This window comes from Symphalangus syndactylus, chromosome 18, assembly GCF_028878055.3.
Source record: "Symphalangus syndactylus isolate Jambi chromosome 18, NHGRI_mSymSyn1-v2.1_pri, whole genome shotgun sequence".
In the NCBI taxonomy this organism is placed as follows: domain Eukaryota; kingdom Metazoa; phylum Chordata; class Mammalia; order Primates; family Hylobatidae; genus Symphalangus; species Symphalangus syndactylus.
Window position 1 is genome coordinate 63,497,893 of NC_072440.2, and position 21,837 is coordinate 63,519,729.

General features: G+C 49.2%; 1 protein-coding gene and 1 long non-coding RNA gene across 2 annotated transcripts; one reads left to right on the top strand and one right to left on the bottom strand.

Annotated features, from left to right (window-relative positions):
* Positions 1–3,245: 3,245 nt before the first annotated feature.
* Positions 3,246–5,461, top strand: LOC129467330 (uncharacterized). The gene is made up of 3 exons (XR_008652365.1): positions 3,246–3,438; positions 4,549–4,738; positions 5,358–5,461. It is a non-coding gene; the product is annotated as an uncharacterized lncRNA (long non-coding RNA).
* Positions 5,462–8,797: 3,336 nt separating this feature from the next.
* LOC129467510 (ral-GDS-related protein) lies at positions 8,798–21,158 on the bottom strand. Its single transcript, XM_055252024.1, is given in 10 exon segments — positions 8,798–8,873; positions 14,699–14,802; positions 15,174–15,389; positions 16,160–16,263; positions 16,266–16,481; positions 16,622–16,815; positions 18,169–18,341; positions 20,349–20,363; positions 20,365–20,508; positions 20,967–21,158. Coding segments are annotated over 10 exon segments (1,383 nt in total). The 5' UTR covers positions 21,108–21,158.
* Between the last annotated feature and the right edge of the window lie 679 nt (positions 21,159–21,837).

Here is a 21,837-nt window from a genome sequence, read left to right on the forward strand (position 1 = left end):
CCAGTCCTGAATCTGTGGCAGAGATCTGGAGTCAGGCACCCTGGGAGGGGCCCGGCAACAACAGCGGCTGAGAGCTGGGCCTGAATCTGGCAGGAGAGGACAGGTCAGAGGTTCACAGGCCCAGGCCCCCAGCACCATGTGGGTGGAATACAGTCAAGGCTGATGTAGATGGAGACAGAAGGCAGACACAGGGGAACTTAGGAGTGACCAAGATATGTACAGGGGCTGCATAGAAAGGCCTGGACCAAACTGACACACAGGGCCAGAGAAAGCCAGAGTATTACTGCTGGGTGGGAGAGGTTTACAGAGCAGCCTTCAGTCCATTCTGCTAGCCCACTTGTCAGTTTCTGTTTGTTTGCCTGTCCTTGCTGAAGCTCTGTTGTAGGCATCCTGGTTCCACCCATGTAACCCCTGGAACCAGAGATGGGTAAGAAAGGCTCACTTAGCGGAAGGGTCCTCAGTGCCTCGCTTGCTGAGTGCTTCTTCCATCCAGGCAAGGGAGCTTGCCTGCTCTCATGAGCCATCTCGCAGCAGCCTCAGTGCCTCCCGAACTACCCTGACTCCAGGTTGTGATAGTGCCCAGCAGATGCCTCATAGGATTCCTACAGAATAGCACAGTCCTTGTGCACCCACCTTCCTCTGTGTATCGGTCACGCTCAGAGGGCCAGCCCAGAGGCCATACAGTCATCTCCAGCAGCCTGGCCTGTGAGTGGAGCATGGTGATTTTTCACATTGTCCATTTAGGTAACAAGTACTTGCTAAGTGCCTCCCAGGTGACAGGTACTTTTGCAAGGGCAGAGGATGCAGCAGAAATAACTCCAAGTCCCTGCCCTAGTGGAGCATGGGCTCCATGCAGATAAGCAAGCTGGCAGGTAAATGACACATTTTCAGGTTGGGAACGGGCGAGACAAAGGGAGTGGGGCCCACTGCTGAGGGGTGGAAAGGGAACTTTGCTATAAAGTACACACAAGGTCTGTATTAGAGCAGAGACTAGAATGGAGGCAAAATCTCCAGGCAGAGGAACAGAAAAGCACAAGTAGAGGAAGATCGAGATACAGAGAAATGCACTGGGGGCTCGATGCACTGTGCCATTCCTTGCTGTGCTGAAAAAATCAGATGCCTCCCCAAACCCTGACTAATAGCCTCTGATCCACACAACATGCCTCTCTCCGATGCAGCCATGCAGGCATGTAACTGTGGCTGTTCCACATGTCACTATCAGAGCGTAAGATCAGATTGCATGAATAAAATCCCATCACTTCCTGTAGGTACCTTCTGGTGACACGTCTTTCCAGCAGTGTCAGGGCACAGGTGCTGCCATGACCTCAGAATCGCTTCCTCCTTACCCTGCCCACTCACTTTCTCCTTGCCTGAGTCAGTATTGCTCTTTAGTCAGATATGGGAGGATGCTTGCTCCTGGAAGTATCTGTACCAAATTTCCCCAAGATCATAAGACCTTCCTCCTGCTGCACACACTTATAGCCAGGCGTGGTGGCAGGTGCCTGTAGTCCCAGCTACTCGGGAGGCTGAGGCAGGAGAATGGCATGAGCCCGGGAGGCGGAGCTTGCAGTGAGCCGAGATTGCACCACTGCACTCCAGCCTGGGCGACAGAGCAAGACTCTGTCTCAAAAAAAAAAAAAAGATTATCATTATTGCTATCATCTTTGTCAAATTCTCAAAACAATCTAAGAATATATTTTATATAAATGTGCTTGGCAACATAGCTGAAAAAAAGCATTATCAGTTAAATACTTTTATCAGTAACAAAGACATAAATTTTAAGGGGGAAAAACACTTGTACTTACAACACAATGTCAGAATTAATGTAAAAATTCTGCTGGTCACGTTGGACTATTTAATTGCCTGGGGCAGGGTTTAGTAGACAAATGAGCATCTGTGGAGCACCTGAAGTAGGGGAATCAACAGAACTTGGGTTTCAAAAGTTATCTGGGTTTAGAGCGTGAAACTTTGTTGGACGACACACACCTTGCGTGAGCGAGGTGCCTTGGTGTGTGTGTGGACGTGTTGGAGGTAAAGCATAATGGTGGCTTCCTCCAGAAAGGGACATCTGGGGTGGATTCATTCCATCTGGACAACACAGCCTGACGTGGCATGGACATGAATGGAGGTGAAATGGACAGTAGCTGAGAGGATCAGTCCTGCCACGGGCCGAGGTGAAAAACCCGGGAACCCCTTCAGGTGCAAAGCCTTCAGCTGAAAAAGGAGGTGGTCACAGGAAATACTGAGATGGATCAGCAACGCACGGGAGGGAGAGTTCTTGGCCCTGCGGAGCAAGTAGTGTGGATTCTTAAGTTTTCTCCTCTCTCCATTAATTTCTCTTCCAAATCAGACAACTTCGATCATAAGCTTCCAAGATACCTTGAGCGATCAGATGAGCCTCGGCCTACTCTTGAAGCTAAAGGAAGGCTGCTAGCAAGACTGGCATCTGGGCTTGGCTGTGCGTGTTTTCTATTGTGGGAAAATATACATAACACAATATTTCTCATTTGAACCTTTTAACCAAAGTGTGCAGGCAGTGGCATTCAATATATTCACTTACACTTAAGGCACAATGACAAGGCAGCAGAGGGCCATTGGGTGATTAGTTCACCACACTTGTTGCAACTGTTTGTACTGCAGAGTTAAAACACACCAGCATTCACCCCATCTCTCCTCTCTTGAAATAAACTGTCCCCTTTGCAAGGGACCTAACTCTCCATTTACGGAACTCATTGACTCTTTGCCTCTTGCAGGGGAAGTCCCTGGATGTCAGCCTTCTCGTGGGAATATAAGAATTATGAGCCCCACACCTCCTTGAGTCTCTCCCCAGCCAGAGTCCACATATTTCCCCCCATGTTTTTTGGGTGAAAAGGCCTTTCAGAGCCCTAAATCCATCTGGTTTGCACTTGTTGCTGGGCTCCGTCATTCAAGTCAGAATCTGGGAGGATGCCACCATACCTAGAGAAGGCCATGAGGGTTTCACCTCTAACATTCTGTAGATATGGCCTGTTTATTTTGTCTACTGTGAGCTCCTGATTCTGAGTAGAATTCAGGCCCAGGGACTGTCATCTGCTTTGTTTAATAAATTATGCCAAGCCACAAGAAAAGCGATGCACAAATGAGGCGTTTTGTATGTGTGTGTTGAATGAATGAACACCAACCAGAGCCTCTCCAGATGTCTTGAGTGTGCCTGTGGCTTATATTTCAGCGCCAAGGGACCCTTCTTCTGTCTGTGTCAAGGAGAAAGACAAGCCAGAAGGAATCTCAGACCTCCTTTAAAAATGTGGCCATAGATTTGCTTTCTATGTGCTTTTCCAAACACTGAAGGATATGGGCCATTGAGGCAGAATGCTGTGAGCTGCTTCAGTGAGGGGGAAGAGAAAAGTCATTAACATGAATCACAGCACCCCAAATAGAGTTCTTCATTCAGGATCCAAGGTATGATTCCTGCCTCATTACAGTTACTGCCTTTGAGGGCTGGAAAAGCCCCAGAGATCCTAGACCTCGTCCCTCATCACAGAAGTGAAGCCGTGGAGGCCCTGGGGGAGGAGCGGTGAGATGAGGACAGAAGAGAATCTAAGGTCAGGCTGTTTCCTGCAAAGAGCACTGGGTTCTCCAGGTCGCACCTCCACGCTCACACTGCCCTTTCCTTTCCCAGCGCCACCCCATTTCTGCAACTGGATGCTCAGAAAATTACTCTGCAGACTGAAGTCTCTGACCGTGAAACCAACAATCTGCTTGTCATTTCTTTTTCATGTCTTTTTCCTCCTCTTTCTTCCTCATTTTCCAACTTCTCTCTTTCTTACTCATGGTCTCTTTGCAGCTCTGTCCCATTCCATCTTTCCCTCTCTTGGGATCCTTGTCCTGAATTGCAGAGGTGAAGTGATGAGGTCCTGAGATAGATAGCACGGCAGAGGTGAGGGAGAATTGAGTTCTGAAGCTGGGCTTTAAACTGCCAGGACCATCAGGGCCCAAGCTGCCATCTCAACTCTAACCCTACCCTTTCTTTCCCCAAGGCCACCCCATTATTATCACAGCTCTTATACATGCCAAGGCATGTGATATAGAAGATGAAGATACAGATACAGACAACAGCAATCTGCATGTTATTTTTTCCTACTGGTGTCTCTTTTATATTCTCTTTCCTCTGCATACATTCCTCTTGGTAGCTGTGCCCCATTCCCTCTTTCCTCTTTTAGTATCATCATCGTGAAGGGCCTGGTCCCACCCAGGCAGCTGACTTCCTTGGGTTTTCACTGTCTGTCTGTAAAATGTCTCCCAGCCCTCCTCCCACTGTCTTGGCCCTGCCCTGGTTTCTGACCCCAAGCTGCAGCATTGGATCCTGCTGAGCAGCCCTGAGTGTTCCAGGCAGGGAGCTGGGCTGGAGGTAGCAAGAGCTGGGCTCATTATGGTGGAGGGACCCCGGTGAAATCTGGGTCTGTGCTGTGAACCCCCATCACAGGGCTTTTCCTGCACTGGGGGGCTCTGGACATGCACAATTCTTCTCGTTCTTTCAGAAGTCAAGAAATTCTCTTATTCTCCATCCAGGTCAAGACATGGAGGGCATAAAAGATGGAGAAGAGGGGTATGCAATGGAGTGTGGAGCAGGCAGCACGAAGAAGGGAAGCAAGGAAGTGCGTGTGGTCCTGTTCCTTCCCTCACTTTCTTACGGACCCATCAGAAAAACCAACACATCCCGGGAGAACACGGAGCGGCTGCTCGTGGGGTGATCACACAGGTGCCTTGAGCAGCCATGCAAGCCAGTGAAGGGTGCCCTGGGACTCTCCTCCCACAGCCCAGTGATTTTCCTTTTAAGTTAAAAAGTACAAGCAATTTGGCTGGGTGATTAGAAAGAAAAAATGATCATTAGGGAAAACAACAAAGAGCTCCAGGAAGCTTTCCATGGGATGTGCTGGTTCCTGACCCCATCATCCTGTTGAGGGTCCTGGTGAGGGGCAGGGTCACCTCCCTGACCCCTGTGTCATCAGACCTCCTGCCCTCTCAGGGCCCAGGTGCAGGGGACTCTGCCTGTTCATCCTGGAGACCTGGAGATCCCCCATTTCTCTGTTTCAGTATCCAGGGCTGTTCAGTATCTCTGGAGGGCTGCCCATGTGTAGTTCTAGTTTATTTTGCTCCTTGCAGGATGTTTATAGGCACCCTCTGTGGACACACAACACCCTCAGCAGAGGTCCTGGGAGCAGGAACCAGGCCTCAATGCCCTGTGGATCTGACCCAGGGACATCAGCACCAGGTCACTTTAAGGCGCTGAGGAGCCTTCTGGGTCCTGCACACCCAGCCCAGCAAAGCCCTCCTCCCTCCCTCTCTGGCCTCCCCAGTGACTTGTGTCTGTGTTGCAGATCCCTGTCCCAACACCCAGGAAGGCCGTGACGTGCAGATCTCACCTAGGCCCAGAGAGGATCTGGAGTGCGACACGTTCTGGGGAGATGGAGTCAGACCGGAGGCTGCTTCACCTCACTTAGACTTCTGAAAGTCTAACATAGTTAGTGTTTGAATATTATCGATTTGGGATTCGGTTTAGAATTATATTCTATATTTAATGTTGAACATTTTTACATTAAACAAAATCGATTGCTAGTTTTCAATCGCTTCTATAAAATAAAATATAAATATATAAATATAAAAAGCTGGCTAAACAAAGGCAGGCCTTGGTGAGCTGTTCTGGGCACTATGCTTTGTGCAGTGCGCCTGTTTCTCTCTGTGGACCGGAGGAACTTTCTCTCAGCTTCCGGGCCTGCCCTCAGACTCCCCAGCAGAATCCCCCAGCACCTCTGTTGGCTTCTTCCAGCTCTCCTGCTCTGCCAGCAGCCTTCTGAGGGTGCTGCCCCACTCATTCTGTGCTAATTACATGTAGTCTTGTGCTCAGAACATACATGGAGTAACTGGTTTAGTTTAGGTGTGATTCCCATCTGCAGCCACAGCAGGCCACCAGGGTCCTGGTGACATTCTGTGTGTTTAAACATGTTTATAAGAAACTGTAAGACTGTACACTTAATATCTGAGCACTGAACCATGGTTAAAATCAAATATATCAACAGAAAAAAAATTGCCACAAAGCCAATTTCAGAGGCCAGCACAGTTTGATTCCTCTGATTACTAACAAATGTTTAAGGGAGAAGAATGCCAATCTCCTACACACTCTTCCAGAGACTGGATGTGGGGACGCATCCATGCTGCCTTTGTCAGATTAGGAGAATCTCGACACCACCCCAGCAGCGGATACGGCAGGGAGGGGAATCTCAGACCAAAGGCTCCTGTCAAAATCTGACACCAATCTTCAGCAGCCTCGATTCAGAGATGCTCGGGAAAAAAGCAACTGAAATTTCATGGTGGGATTTGCATGGGGTTGATGAGGATAGGACCACTGGCTGTTTGGTGCAGCTGGGGAGAGCGGTGAGAAAGAACAGTGCCATCGGGTTAGTGGAATGCACATTTGGTGACACAGGGAAGGAGGCTCTGGGTGGTCCTCAGGAAGGATCCCGGGCTGGAGGTCTCCAGGCTGTGGCTACGGACAGACCCTCTAAGAGGAGATGGACTCTGCCTCTGTCTTTTCAGAAGTCTAGGGGAGGAAGGAGGAGTTTGTAGAGACTGATTCTTGGTGAGGAAGGATGTGAGCAGGAAGGTGCACGCTCTGTGCTGGAACAGCCACTGCCCCTTCTCAGCCAGGCGTGAGCCCAGGCTGCTCGGCAGCTGCTCAGCTCTTCAGTCCATGAGACCCTGGGAGCTTGTGGGCTTCACTCACCAAAGCCCCCAAGCGCCAGCCCAGCAGGCCTCCTCACCAGCTAATTCTCCTGCCCTGCTCATAAGAGTTTGTGAGTTTTGGTGAAACTAATGTTTTGTGATGCTGTCTTAAGGTTGTGGCTGGCTTGCAGCCACATCTGTCTTTAAGAAAGAAACCAGTTCCTCTACTTGTCGTGAGCTCTGAGGCAGTTGGGGGTCAAGCAGCCACTAGTTATTCAGGGTGGTCGCGGGAGCACTGGACACCTCACCTTGAGGCAGCTCACTGTGTGACGGTGCTGGGGGAGGAGTGACACAGACTGGACACCCTGATCCTTCAAGGGGCCTTTGTTTGGGATCAGCTACATCATATTTTGGGTCCGGGATTAAAAGGCAGTGGCGGAGGGCTGGGTCAGGCACCTCCCACGGGACATCAGCTCTTCCCAAAGCAATCCTGGAACAAGAGGATTTGGGAAATGGTGTGAGGGAAGCCCTGGTTCAGGGGCCCGGGGCGAGACCTAGAGGGCCTCCGCTTCAGGATCTCCAGCTCCAGGGAACCAACTACATTCCTAGCTCCAGCCCATCCCTCCTCAGTGTTGTGGCTTTGGGAAAGTCACTCAGCCCCTCTAAATTTCAGTTTTCAACTATAAAATGTGGGTCACAGCCCTGCTCCGCCCACCCCACAGGGCTCATGTGAAGGTCACAGGAGATGACAGCAGATCCCCCTGAGAAGCTATAAGGCATCCTGCCCATATAAAGGCTGCAAAGAGACCTTCCACCTTCCACATCTTGTAGCCAACCAAGTTTCCTCTCTGGAGGCAACCACTGCTATGTGTCTGCCTTATTCTTGCAGACGCTTCACATTTGAACACTCTTATAGCACTTACGAAGTGCCAGTCATTTTTCTTCAGGCTTAATATGGATCTGCTTAGAGTAAGCTTCAGAACATAATGCTAATAGGCAGGGCCCACTGGCATCTCCATATCACACAGCAGGGAACTGAGCACAGAGGGGTTAGTCCCTTTGTCACTTTCCCAGGGTCACACAGCTTCTAGGTAGTATCTGAGCCCAGGCCATCAAGCACCTGTCCCTTCTCTCAGTCACTGAGTTCAGCTGTCCTCCTGAATTGTCTGTCTCCTCTCATTGGAGTAACGTCCTGACACAATCAGCCCGTTGTGTATTTTAAGTGCCCACCACACTGCAGACCCCCTCCCTCCTAAGCCCAACTTTGACTCAGTTGCTCCCCCAGGCAGCTGGTGAATCGAAGTGTGGCCTGGGAAGATTGTCAACACTTGTTCATGGTCTCCTGCCATCATCATTTCAAGAGTGGTCTCTATTTTGATCTTTCCTTTCCTTTTTCCTTTCCCCTTTCCTTTTTCCGTTCATTTTTCCTTTCCTTTCCTTCCCTCTCTCCCTCCTTCCCTGCCTCCCTCCTTCCTTCCCTCTCTCCCTCCTTCCCTGCCTCCCTCCCTCCTTCCCTCCCTCCCTCTTTCCCCTCCCTCCCTCTTTCCCACCTTTCTCTCTCTCTCAATCTTTTTCTCTGTCTTTCCTGTCTCTTTCTTTTTTCTTCTTTTCTTTTTCTTTCTTTCTTTTTTTTTTTTTTTTTTGAGTTTCACTTTTTTTTACCCAGGCTGGAATGCAATGGCATGATTTCAGCTCACTGCAACCTCTACCTCCTGGGTTCCAGCAATTCTCCTGCCTCAGCCTCCCGAGTAGCTGGGATTACAGCTGCCCACCACCACACCTGGCTAATTTTTGTATTTTTAGTAGAGATGAGGTTTCACCGTATTTGCCAGGCTAGTCTTGAACTCCTCACCTCAGGTGATCCACCTGCCTGAGCCTCCTAAAGTGCTGAGATTACAGGCATGAGCCACCATGCCCGTCCTTGAATATATTTTCTTAAGATTATGGCCCAAAGATACAACAAGATCATGAAGGTTTAAATACAAGATACACCAGAAAAGTGATCTAGGGTCAAGGAAATCTCCCGCCCATTCCCAGAGGCATCCCAGTCGGCACCTGGACAGACAGCAGGTTTAGCCCCGACATCACCCCCTGCCAGTTACTGCACTGAAGGCACTGCAGACCTGAAGCCGTTAAAGAGATTGGAGTAGTTGCTGTAGTTTGTACAGCAGGGCCTGAGTTTTGGTGAGGAAGGGTAGGAGCAGTGAGGCACCCGCTCAGAGCTGGTGCAGCCACTGTCCCTTCTCAGCCAGGTGTGAGGCCAGGCTGCTCTGATCAATAGGCAGTGAGACCCTGGGAGCTTGCAGACTTCACTCCTTGAGCCATCCGAGCACCAGCCCCGCAGGTCACTTTTTCAGTTAATGAATCCTATTAACTGCCCAGCAGCCCGGTTTGGTCAGTTGGGAGGTGAATCTAATTCTAAGGGCAACTGTCACATGGGCACTTGGTTTGGAATGTCCTGGGTTCTGAGTCAGTTGAAAGTCAAGAAGGCTACTGGTCATTCAGGGCGGTCACCTGACCACAGGGAAGCCTCCCCACAAGGCAGCTGCAGAGTCAAGTGCTAGGGCAGATAGACATAAATTTGGACCCCTGGCCTTCAGCAGGGCTTCTTCTGGGGAAAGTCATTGCATTTTGGGTCAGGGGTTGAAATGTAAACCCGGGAGGTGAATCAAGATTTGGGCCCTTATCTTGGGCCAAGCACCTTCTCCGGGCATCAATGTCTCCCTGCAGCAGCCGCGGGGGTGGGAGGATTTGGGAAAGGAGTGAGGAGGGTCCTTGCTTTGGAGTCCAGGGCATGGACTCCTGGTCTCAGGCGCTCAGGGATCTCCATCTCCAGGGAACCAACTAAATTCCCTGCCTTAGCTTCATTACTCCTCAGTGTTGTTACTCTGAATCTCTCTAAATTTCAGTGCCCTGAATCATAAAAGTCTCAACTCCTACTCTGCCCAGCCCACAGAACTTACTTATAACAGATTTTTTTCCATGAGCTGTAAAGCATTATGCCCATGCCATGTGGAAAAGTGGGGGCCCTATCCTCCCCGGCCTTCCATGTCCCCTCTCATGGACCTGTCCTGATGCTGCGCGTCTTTATTCTTCCAGATGTGTAGTCATTGAACTTATGTGGTCAGCACTTAGGAAGTGCCCGTCATTTTTCTTCAGGCTGTGTATTGATCTTTAGCCTCATAGCATGACAGTAATAAGCAGGCCCTAGTAACGTGTTCACATCCCAGAACAGGGAGCTGAGGACAGAGGGGCTGAGTGACATTCCCAGGCACACATGGCTTTGATTTCAGGCCATCAGACACCAGCACCCACGCTCCAGTCACTGTGTTGTGCTTACTTTCCACATTGTATCATCTAAAGAAAGCGACTGTTCCCACACAATCCATCTGTAGGGTATTTTATGCACCCCAAACCGCAGGATCCCACTTCCTATGCCCCACTTTCATTCAGGTGGCTTCACTACACAGCTAATGAGAAGGAGATGCAAAATTTGACCTGGCAATACCTCTTTCTCTCTTATACATGCATTTGGACAAAGAGAAAAATATAATAGATTCAAATAAAGGATGTACATGGGGATGGATCCTTGGGGAAGAAAATGTAGCCCCTGGTCCACAGCTGTTCAATGCCTCAAAATAGGCTCTGGGCAAAGAACAAGGTTAAGCCTCAAATAGCATCGCATACACCCACTCCATTAAAATCACTGTGGGAATTGATCATGGAGTTGATTCATCAGTAATGATTGCAGGTTATTCAGTGCACCATATTTAGAGACAATAGATAAGTTTAAGGTCGTATTCTGTTGTATTGAAATATAATTCACATTCCATAAATTACCTTTTTGAAAAATGCAATTCCATGGTTTTTAGTATATTTTGGTCTTGCCATCATCCCCACTACCTAATTTCAGTTCATTTTCATCACCCCAAAAAGAAACCCCCTGGTCATACCAGCCAACCCCATTCTCCCTACCCACCCTGCCCTGGGAACCCCTAATCTGTTTTCTATGGATTGTTTTATCCTGGACATTTCATACACATAGACATTTCATACACATTCATACACATAGAACCATACGATAGGTTCTTCTTGCTTCTCCTTTTGTGTCTTCTTGCAGTAAGCAGAATGTATTCTTGTGCATTTGTGTTGTGGCGTGTATCTGTACCTCACCTGTTTATGGCTGAGTAACATCCATTGTGTGAATATAACTCCCATTTTGTTTTATCAGTTGATGGACAGACGGGTTATTTCCATTTCTTGGCTACTGTGAATAGTGCCACTTGAAATATTCATGTTCAAGTTTTTGTGTGAATATATCTTTTATTTCTCCTGAGTGTGGAATTGCTAGGCCATATTGTAAACCTGTGCAGAACTGTTTGAGGAACTGCCAAATCTTTTATATTTGTACAAGCAACGTAGGAAGGTCTTAATTTCCCCACATTATTGCCAACACTTGTTTGTTTTTTGCAAAAAAATCAGAAAGCATTTATTATACTGAAATGTGTACATTTCATTGCCACTCAGTATAATTTCAAGTTTGATAAGCATCTAAGTATTTTTACCCTGCTTCTAAAACCTGATGAGAAATTCAAAATAAGCACACAGCATTAAATGACATTTATTGTTTCATAAATCTTGAGACCCAAAAAGGAATGGTAAATAGACAAGCAAAACTTTTAAAACGGCTGGGCGCGGTGGCTCATGCCTGTAATCCCAGCACTTTGGGAGGCCGAGGCGGGTGGATCACGAGGTCAGGAGATCGAGACCATCCTGGCTAACACAGTGAAACCCCGTCTCTACTAAAAATGCAAAAAAAGCTAGGCGCGGTGTTGGGTGCCTGTATTCCCAGCTACTCGGGAGGCTGAGGCAGGAGAATGGTGTGAACCTGGGAGGCAGAGCTTGCAGTGAGCTGAGATTGCGCCACTGGACTCCAGCCTGGGCGACAGAACGAGACTCCATCTCAAACAACAACAACAACAACAACAAAAAAAAAAAAACAAAAAAAGAAACCAACAAACAAACAAAAAACTTTTAAAACAAGAGATAAGGGCCAGGTACAGGCACAGGTGCAGTGGCTTATGCCTGTAATCACAGGTGCAGTGGCTTATGCCTGTAATCCCAGCACTTTGGGAGGTTGAGGAGGGCAAATCACCTGAGGTCAGCAGTTCGAGACCAGCCTGGCCAACATGGTGAAACCCCGTCTCTCCTAAAAATACAAAAATTAGCTGGGAGGGATGGCAGGCACCTGTAATCCTAGCTACTTGGGAGGCTGAGGCAGGAGAATCGCTTGAAGCTTGAAGCTGGGAGGTAGAAGTTGTGGTGAGCTGAGATCTCACTACTGCACTCCAGCCTGGGTGACAATAGCCAGACTCCATCTCAAATCACTTCATTGCCCAGTGACTGGTATGGAAAACATATGGTCACACAAAAGCAAAAGGAAAAAGTTAGAAAGGAATGCTCTCTGCCTATAGGGTCTATAGAAGTTACAGATATTTTCAAATCAAAGATGAAAATAGACCATGCTTCTCTGTAGCAAATAACCCCCTTAACGAATAAAACATAAAATGTCAAAGCTTTTACCCTCTGAAGTAGTTTGTCTTCTGGGAGAGATTTCAAACTCAAAATTACTCATTTCCTATTTTTGCCTGAACAAAGATGAGGATCAAATAGTACATTAAAACCTGGGTAAATGGACAGAGATGCTACAATTAAAATGGAATAGAAATTAAAAAAAAAAATTGGGCCAGGCACAGTGGCTCAGGCCTGTAATCCCAACACTTTGGGAGGCCAAGGCAGGTGGATCATGAGGTCAAGAGATCGAGACCATCCTGGCCAACATGGTGAAACTCTGTCTCTACTAAAAATACAAAAATTAGCTGGGCATGGTTGTGCATGCCTGTAGTCTCAGCCACTCAGGAGGCTGAGGCAGGAGAACTGCTTGAACCTCAAAGGTGGAGGTTGTAGTGAGCCGAGGTTGCACCACTACACTACAGCCTGACAACAGAGCGAGACTCCGTCTCAAAAAAAAAAAAAAATCAGAATTCTTGCAATGTTTATTTGTGACTGCACTTTTCCTTTTCTGCAGGACTAGACTAAATTCATTAAAAATAATTATAAATCTATTTTAGTGGATACACAACATGTAAAGATGTAATTTGTGATCTGAGTAACATAAAATGGACAGGCAGAAAGCTGCATAAGAGTGAAATTTTTGTATATGATTGAAGTTAAGTTTATATTAATTCAAATTAGATTGTGATAACTTCAGGATGTTATATATAATCTCCATGATAATCACAAAGAAAATATATAAAGAATATAGATGAAATGAGAAGGGAATCAAACAGTATAACTTTAAAAACTTAACAAAATGTTTTAAAAGTCAATCATGGAAGGACCAGAAAATTCATGGATATGTGGAAATTAAACAACACGCTGTTAAAAGTTCAATGAGTCAAAGATGAAAGCCCAAGGGAAATTAGAAAATGTCCTGAGAAAAATGAAAATGGAAACACAACATACCCAAACTTCCAGCAGGCAGCCAAAGCAGTACTAAGAGGTAGATGCATAGTAGTAACTGCTGACATTAAAAATGAAGAAACATTTCAAATCAACGACTTAACTTTATACCTTATATAACTAGAAAAAGAAGAGCAAACTAAACTGAAGCTAGCAGAATGAAAGCAATGATAAAGCTTAAAGCAGAGATAAACAGAATCGAAAAGCGATAAAAATAGATGGATAACAAAAATTTAAAACATTTGTGAATCAAAGGACATTATTAACAGAGTAAGAAGGCAACCTATGGAATGGGAGAAAACATTTGTAAACCATATATCTGATAAGGGGTTAATATCCAGAATATGTAAAGAAATCCCAGCCAGTTGCAGTGGCGCACGCCTGTAATCCCAGCATTTTGGGAGGCCGAGGCAGGTGGATTACCTGAGGTCAAAAGTTCAAGATAAACCTGGCCAACATGGTGAAACCCCGACTCTACTAAAAATACAAATATTAAGCCAGGCATGGTGGCGGGTGCCTGTAATCCCAGCACTTTGGGAGGCTGAGGCAGGCAGATCATTTGAGCTCAGGAGTTGGAGACCAGCCTGGGCAACACGGCAAAACCCATCTCGAATTTTTTAAAAAAGGAAAAAAAAATCAAAGAGGAGAAAACACTTCCTAACTCATTATATGAGGCCCTCATTACCCTGATGTCAAAAAGAGACAAAGACGCTACAAGAACAGAAAACTACAGTATCCTTTATCAATATTAATGCAAAAATCAATGAAATACTAGCAAACCTTATACCATATTGAATGGATTATATACCAGGAGCACATCGATTTTTTTCTCAGAATGGAAGGATTGTTCAATATAGGAAAATCAGTCAAAGTAATACATCACGTTAATAGAATGAAGGAGAAAAAAGCACATGGTAGAGAAAAAGCTTTGACAAAACTCTTTGTGTTTTTTTTTTTTTTTTTTTTTTTTTGAGACGGAGTCTTGCTCTGTCGCTCAGGCTGGAGTGCAGTGGCGCGATCTCGGCTCACTGCAAGCTCCACCTCCTGGGTTCACGCCATTCTCCTGCCTCAGCCTCCCGAGTAGCTGAGACTACAGGTGCCTAACACCACACCCGGCTATTTTTTTGTTTTGTATTTTTAGTAGAGACGGGCTTTCACTGTGTTAGCCAGGATGGTCTCGATCTCCTGACCTCGTGATCTGCCCGCCTCAGCCTCCCAAAGTGCTGGGATTACAGGTGTGAGCCACTGCACCCGGCCTCATTTTTGATAAAAAACAAGGAATACCCGAAAACTCCCTCAACATAAAAGAAATCCTTGCCTAGGAGTCCAGGGCAGCTTAGTGACCACACCCACCGGCCCATCCCTGCCTCCAGTGTCCCTGGTCTCCAAGAATCTTTCAGAGTCGTTGAGGGAACATGGTGAGACCTATAGGTCCCTAGGTCAACCCTGATGCTCCCGCGGAGAGAGCCCTCCTCACCTGGACACTCCTGCCCACATCTTGTGTAGCCAATGTATTGGGTTGCTGCGCAGAGCAGAGACGATGGCGTGCACCGAGGAGAAGTTGTTGAGGCTTAGGCACTCCTGGAGAGGGAAGAGTGAGCTGTGAGGTCCAGAGGTGGAGTCTGGCCCACTTCAGCCTCAGCCCTCTCTGCTGAGATCTCCCCTCCTGGCTGAAGCAGAGGCCTGGGGAGCCTCAGGAGGGCGCACCTGGTGCCGAGTGAATGTCACTCATCTAGGAGGATTTTAGTTCAACCCAACGAAGAGCCCAGGTCGGAAGTGAGCAGCCACCACTGGGCCATGGGAGTCAAGGTCAGTGAAGCTCTGACAAGAAGGGCCAGGGGATGTGCAGGGCTCAGGCCAGAGATACAGATGTCAATCCTGAAAGCCGATGGGGGAAAAGAGGAAGTTCCCCATTTTTAAAGAGGGAATCCTCAGGCCCAACCATGGCTTACCCTGGCCACCTTGATCCAGTGCTCCACTACCCTGGCCCTGTCCAGGGCCCTCATGCTGTGGTCCCCGAGGCAGGAGGTGGTGCCACAGTTGGTGAGCCTGTTGATGTGTGCGATGGTGGCACGAACTATGGGTGTCACGTGCTCATTCCCCTTCTTATGTCGTTGGCCCCAGATGGAGCCCAAGCATTCGTAGAGCACCACCTTCTTGAACAGCTCCTTGGGGGAAGAGGAGAGTGTCACGGCCACAGCACACCCCAGCTCAGAGTCACCCACATTCCCAGGCAGGGACTGAGTTCACAGTCATCCATGGTCTCTGGCAGGAACCAAGCTGGAGCTCAGAAAGCTTTAAAATGGACTCCAGACTTGTGGGAGTCCCTGGGTTTGGTTTTCTGCCAAACACCAAGGGCCCTGAATGCATCATGGCCCAGAACCCGGCAAGGGTGGGAAGAGAGAGTGACATTTTCTCTCAGGCCATCCTGACTCCAAGAACTAGAAGGTGGCTCAGGCCTGCCCATCCTGGGGCCTTGTCTTCCTCCCATCCCAATCAGCCCTCTACTCCTTCTCTCCATACCGGTGCACTTTCCCTGTGGCAGCTGCAACTATGGGCTCTGTTTGGGTGTCTGCCATAGAATCCAGCATGCATCAGGTACCTAATAAGCGCTGAGGGTAGTGAGGCTGCTGAGCAGCTGGGTGAGTGACCCATGGCCCTGCCTGCCCCACAGTGAGCACCTGCCCTGCCCTGCTTTCTGTCCTTCCCCTGTCGTTCAATCTGCACAGTCACTCTGTGCAGCTGGTGTGGGCGATGTCCCATCTGTGCTGTCCACATGCAGACAGGGAAGGCTTGTGTGTAAGGAAACTCATCCAGATCCCATGGTTGGTAAGAAGTGGAGCTGAAATTGGACCCAGGGCATTGTCTGCTCCTCAGGGAGAGGCTGGTCTGAGACAGCTGGTGCCAGAGACACAGCCTGCAAAGCCTAGCTGCTCACCGCATCCATGAGGGTCAGCTGCTCTGCCAGCAGCCTGGGAGGGAAGGTCGTGATGTTAGGCAGCTCCTCACTGGGTTGGTTCTTTACAGTCCTGGGACAGGGACGGGGGACTCTGGGGCTGACTGTGGCTCCAGCACTGTCCCTGGAGGGGGCCCTTCCCCTGGTGCTGGTGCTGGCCCTGGTGCTGAATGTAAATATCCTGGTGCACCCAGGGCTGCACGTGACTCTGGCTCCAGAGCAGGCCCCAGGTCCGCCAGCAGTGGTGGTGCTGGCTCCAGGGCTGGCATTGTTAGTGCGTGTTGCCCAGGAGGTGGAGCAGGATCTGGAAAAGGAGAAAAGGTCACCACACCAGTCATTTTTCACTGGGCTTTGCAAGCACAGAAATGGCCGGATGGAATTTAAGGGAATTGTAGCCCCAAAACACCACCCCTGGAAAGTCTTCCAGACTGCAAGCCCCCTCACCATCTGGCTTGGCCTCGTTGGGCTCCGGAAGCACCAACTGGCCTAGGACAATTTCCTGATGGTCCTCCAATCCCAGTCCAGGCCAGGCGAAGTTCCTGAAGGCCAGCTTTATCCAGAAAGATGATCATTGCGGGGACTGATAGCAAACTGAAGTGTTTTCAGGGGACCAGTTGAACAAAATGGAGCTGATGGTGCTGGTGATGGAGTGGACAGCTGAGTCAGAAGCCTGGCCTTCTCCCCCACAACCCTCCAGGGCACTCTTGAGTGGTTCTGGGTCCCTGGCCTGTTGCTGCCTGTGTAGGGGACAGCCCCAACCTACCCCAAGCCATCAGTGCTGTCGTGGAAGGGGCAGACCTGGTCATGCAGCAGGGCTGTACAGACCCTTGTGTGCCCTGGCTTCCCACTGATATTCTCTTCCCAAAGGCTCTGGAGCACAGCACTGTGCCACCTGGGCACTCAAGACTGCAGCTGCAGGCAGATTTGTGAGCAGGTTGCTCATCAGAGTTCCTGCTCTGAGTCCCCTGGTTCTGGGGTTAGGAGCGGAGGGTGGTGGAGAAGGACAGGGACAGCTAGGAAGCCACAGTGCTGGGGATGGGACTCTCAGTGGCCAGCTGTGACCCCAGCCTCCCCTCTCCTTTGCAGGGGACCTATTTACAGAACTCACTATTTGCCTGTTGCGGGGGAAGTCCCCAGATGTCAGCCTTGTCATGGAAATTATAAGAAGTATGAGCCTCAGGCCTCCTTTAGTCTATCCCCAGCCAGAGTCCACATATTTTCCCACATGTTTTGTGGGTGAAAAGGCCCTTCAGAACCCTAAATCCACCCAGTTTATACTTGTTGCTGGGCTCCGTCACTCTAGTCAGAATCTGGGAGGATGCCACCATACGTAGAGGAGGCCATGAGGGTTTCACCTATAACATTCTGTAGATACGACTTGTTTATTCTGTCTACTGTGAGCGCCTGACTCTGAGTAGAATCGAGGCCCAGAGATTGTCGTCTGCTTTGTTTATGAAATTATGCAAAGCCACAAAAAGAGCGATGCGCAAATGAGGTGTTTTGTGTGTATGTGTTGAATGAGTGAACCCCAACCGTTGGAGAACCCCAGTGAGCCCCTCCAGATGTGGGCCTGTGACTCCTTTTTCAGCACCAAGGGACCCCTCTTCTGTCTGTGTCAAGGAGAAAGACCAGCCAGAAGGAATCTCAGACATCCTTTACCAATGCCATTGTAGACTTGCTTTCTATGTGTTTTTCCAAACAGTGAGGGATATGGGCCATTGAGGCAGAATGCTGAGAGCTGCTTCAGTGAGGGGGGAAAGCAATAAACATGAATCACAGCACCCCCAGCAGATTTTCCAGAGTTTTAGGCTCTTGGAACTCCTTTGTTTGCCGTGTCTTGGATCATTCAGTCCCTACAAGGACCCTGTACGGTTCATCTTCTCACTACTCCCTGTTCCAGAGGAGCCAACCAAGGCTCGGAGAGCTGCATCTTCAAGACAGCCAGTAGGGGACAGAGGCACCTCCATGCCTTGGAGGGGATGGACACTCACCTTCTAACCAGTAGTTCCAAAAAGTGTGGCATGGGGATGAAGTCGCAGGAGGGACCCAGGCAGGTGGCATAGGAGGAGATGGGTTTAGTTAGAAAGGCTGGAACCAGGGACTCCAACAGCTTCTCCCCTGTGCCGGGCTGGAAAGTTGGCATCCTGCAGATCTCGTTTTCATACTAAGGGGACAAGGAGGGACATGGGGGTCAGTGGTAACATCATGAACCACCAGAGGATCGGGATCTGGAACTCAAACCAAGAAGCACCAACCCTTCAGGGACTTGTGCATGTGGAGAACCTGGGTGCCCATGGTGAAAAGCGTTCTAGGCTTTCAAGTAAAATTGCATGTGAGGATGGAGAATGATAAAACGATTCCTGCCTTCAAGGCATCGTCACGGTGTTTGTCAGCTGTGGGGCAATGACACCGTCTATGTCAACAACCTGCATGAAGAGCATCATCCCTGCAAGTCCTCAGAAATCATCCTCATGGTGGAGAAGAGGAGACGCGGGCTTTTGGATGTCAAATGGCTGCTCAGCAGCACCCGGGTCAGAAGTGAGCACCTTCCACAGGAGGACTGGATGAAATTCCCTCTAGGCCACCCTCAGATATGGAGAGGAAGGGCCTGGGGAAGCCCTGTCCCCTTCTCATTTTAGCGACAGCACACAGGACAAGATGCTCTAGAAGATCCCTTTGACTTAAAGGGATATGATTGTTTTTGTTCCTTTAACATGAACATGAGTCTGGAGAAACAGCTACGGCCATCCCAGCTCCGGCCAAGGGGAAAATGCTGGAAGACTCCAGGGTGGGAGGAAGCGCATCCCAAGGCCCAGGATCTGTGAGGCGACTCGGGGAAGAGAAAACGCAGGCAGGTACTGAACCTGTGAAAAGTTATGCAAATGTATGTTTGAAAGTGGAAATGAAACAAGGTGATTTTCTCTGCCACACAGACAGCAGATTGGCAAAAAGTTAAAAGCATGTTAGTATTCAGGGGAGGCTGCGTTCAGAGAAGCAGCTACCTTCAGAGGCTGCTGGTGACCGTGTGACCAGCTGGAGCCCTTTTGGAAAGTCAACTGGCTAGAGCTGTTGAAACTTGATATCTGCGTATCCTTTCACCCAGATATCCCTTTCCTGGGTGTCTGTCTGCTGCAGGGGATTTGCGTATTTTATGGGTTGAATTGTGTCCCCTCCCCCAAATGTAAATGTTTCTCTTCTCAAACCCAGAGACTCAGGACGTGACTGTGTCTGGACAGAGTGCTCCAAGAGGTAATTCAGGTGAAGTGAGTTCATTAGAGTGGCCCTAATTTAATTTGCCTGGGGTTCTTACAAGGAGAGGGGGTCAGCGCACAGAGAAGTTCAAGAGAAGACCCTGTGCTGACGGAGATAGAAGTCAGCCATCTCCAAGACAAGGAGAGAGGCCCAGAGAAACCACCCCAGGCTGACAGCTTGACGTTGGACTTCCAGTCTCCAGAATTGTGAGGAACCAGGTTTCTGTGGTTAAGCCCTTCAGTCAGGGTGCCATGTTATGGCAGCCCTGGCAAACTGCTCCAGACTATTAGGACACACATAGGATTATGCTCCTTGTAGAAAGGCTGCCTCGAAAGGGAATTTTATCACAACGGGCTCCACCAGCACTGAGAGGCTGACCCGCTGTGGAAAATGGCCTCCCTTAAGGAATGTTACAGTGACATGCGAGGTTCCAGCTCCTGCCTGATGAGGCTGCAGGGATGAGTTCTGTGAGATGACACTTTAAAGACAAATGCATAGAGTAGCTTCACCTTCTTTTGTTGTAATCAACGCCCCCCACCCACCTTGTTAGTGTAAAAGTGTTGGATTTTAAGTCCTGGAGGAGGTCTGGCAGGGCATCGGAGCTGCCTGTTGCTGGAGATACACTTAGGGTGGGGAGTTAAAATGATAACAGTATGAGTGTGTTGCTACAGTGTTACCCTTCTGCTCAATTGTTGGGGCAACATGCTGAGATACTCCTGGCATAGCATAAAGTGAAAACAGAAGGATTTTCTCTGATCTTCCTCTGATGGGTGAAAGGGACTTTGGCTGTAACCAAGTCACCACGGGGGACTAACGGCAGCCAGATTCCTTTGGGAGGGGACAGTGGGTCAGTCAAGTGGGAAAGCCCTAGGACAGAACCTAGGGAGTCCCCAGATTCGTGTTTGAGTCCTGGGCCCACCCTGGTTTTCTCGAGTTCCTGCCTGTGGAGACCCTTCTGTGCCCAATCTCACCCTAGACCAGCACTGGCCGTGGTTGGTGGCGTGCTGCACCTGCCCTTCTTTGAAGACGGAGAAATTGAATCCATCCAACAGCTCCTGCTTGATCTGCTGTGTGGAGCTCTGTGAAGAGAGTGCCCAAGAGCCAGGCTAAGAGGTGTCAGTGGCCTGCCTGGCTGACCCCACGGTGGGACACCCCCATTAGAGCTCCTCCCTGGCGCCCCCCACCCACACACACACACACACACAAGATTTGGCACATAGGAGCATCTGCATAGACCTCCAGCCAGAGAAGGTTGGGGTCTCTGGCAGATGACAACTTGAGGTCTTGGGATTCAGATCTGAGCAGACAAACTGTGTCCTCGACACTCACCATCCCATCCTGCCAGGCATGGCGTGGCCTGTGAACCTGACATACGTACCAGGCTCCAAACACCTGACAACCTACCTGCTCCTGTCCAGAGAAGGCCCCTCATCTCCTGTTTCCCCCAAACACATGGTGATGGGGAGGGGCTTAGGGCTGCCCTGATGGGCACAGCTGAGGCCTGGCCTGGATGGGCCTGCCCTGGGCCCTGTGTTACCTGTGGGTGCCTTCTGGCAAAGGGCCAGAGGCGTTGAGGGTGAGGGTTGAACCAACATCTATATTCTCGGGAATGACTCTCATTTTGGTCTCTTCTGCGACGAGGAGGTCGGCAGCTTGTCGGGATACAGCAGGAGAACATGTTGTTCTCTCGAGCGTCGCCTACAAAGTGAGCTGGAAATGGGGCTGTCTCTAGACTACGGGTGCCTAGTTACCAGAATTCTAAGTTCGGTTGGGGGTCTGTCAGCAAGGAAGTGAGGTCACATCTTGTAGGTTCCATCCTATAAGCTCTTCCTTTCCATAAGACCTACTCGGAGGCCCCACTGGGCTTCTGACCAGTCACCCTCCCCCTGTCAACTCCTTGCCTGTTCACCATTACAAAAAAGTGTGCCCCTTCAGCACCTTGGGAAGACCTGGATATAACCAGGGTCCCAGGTTTGAGGAGACAGTGCTGGGTCAAACAGCCTTTATCTTAGCAGTTGTGAGACCCTACAGAACTCCTTTGTTGTTTCAGGGCCTCCCCAGCTTGCACAATGGGGGCTATGCTAGCATCTCCTTCCTGGGGAACTCATGAGGTGTGTTTGATATAAATCTTATAAAACTCATGGTGTGGTGTTCCCTGTAGATACTGCACACACTTAGAGATGGAATAAATACAAGAATGAGTGAGAGGTAGCATGGAATATAACTCCAGTGGGCCTGGGGTCAGTGTGATCTCAGGAAGAGGCACTTTCATTCTGGGCCTCGTCGTTCATGCTGCACCAGTAGAGGTTGAAATTAAATGAAATTCAGACATCCTCCTCCTCTGACATTGCACCTTGCAGTGCCTTCCTATTTTATTTAGATGAAGACCGTGTGCCTCATCTTAGCCT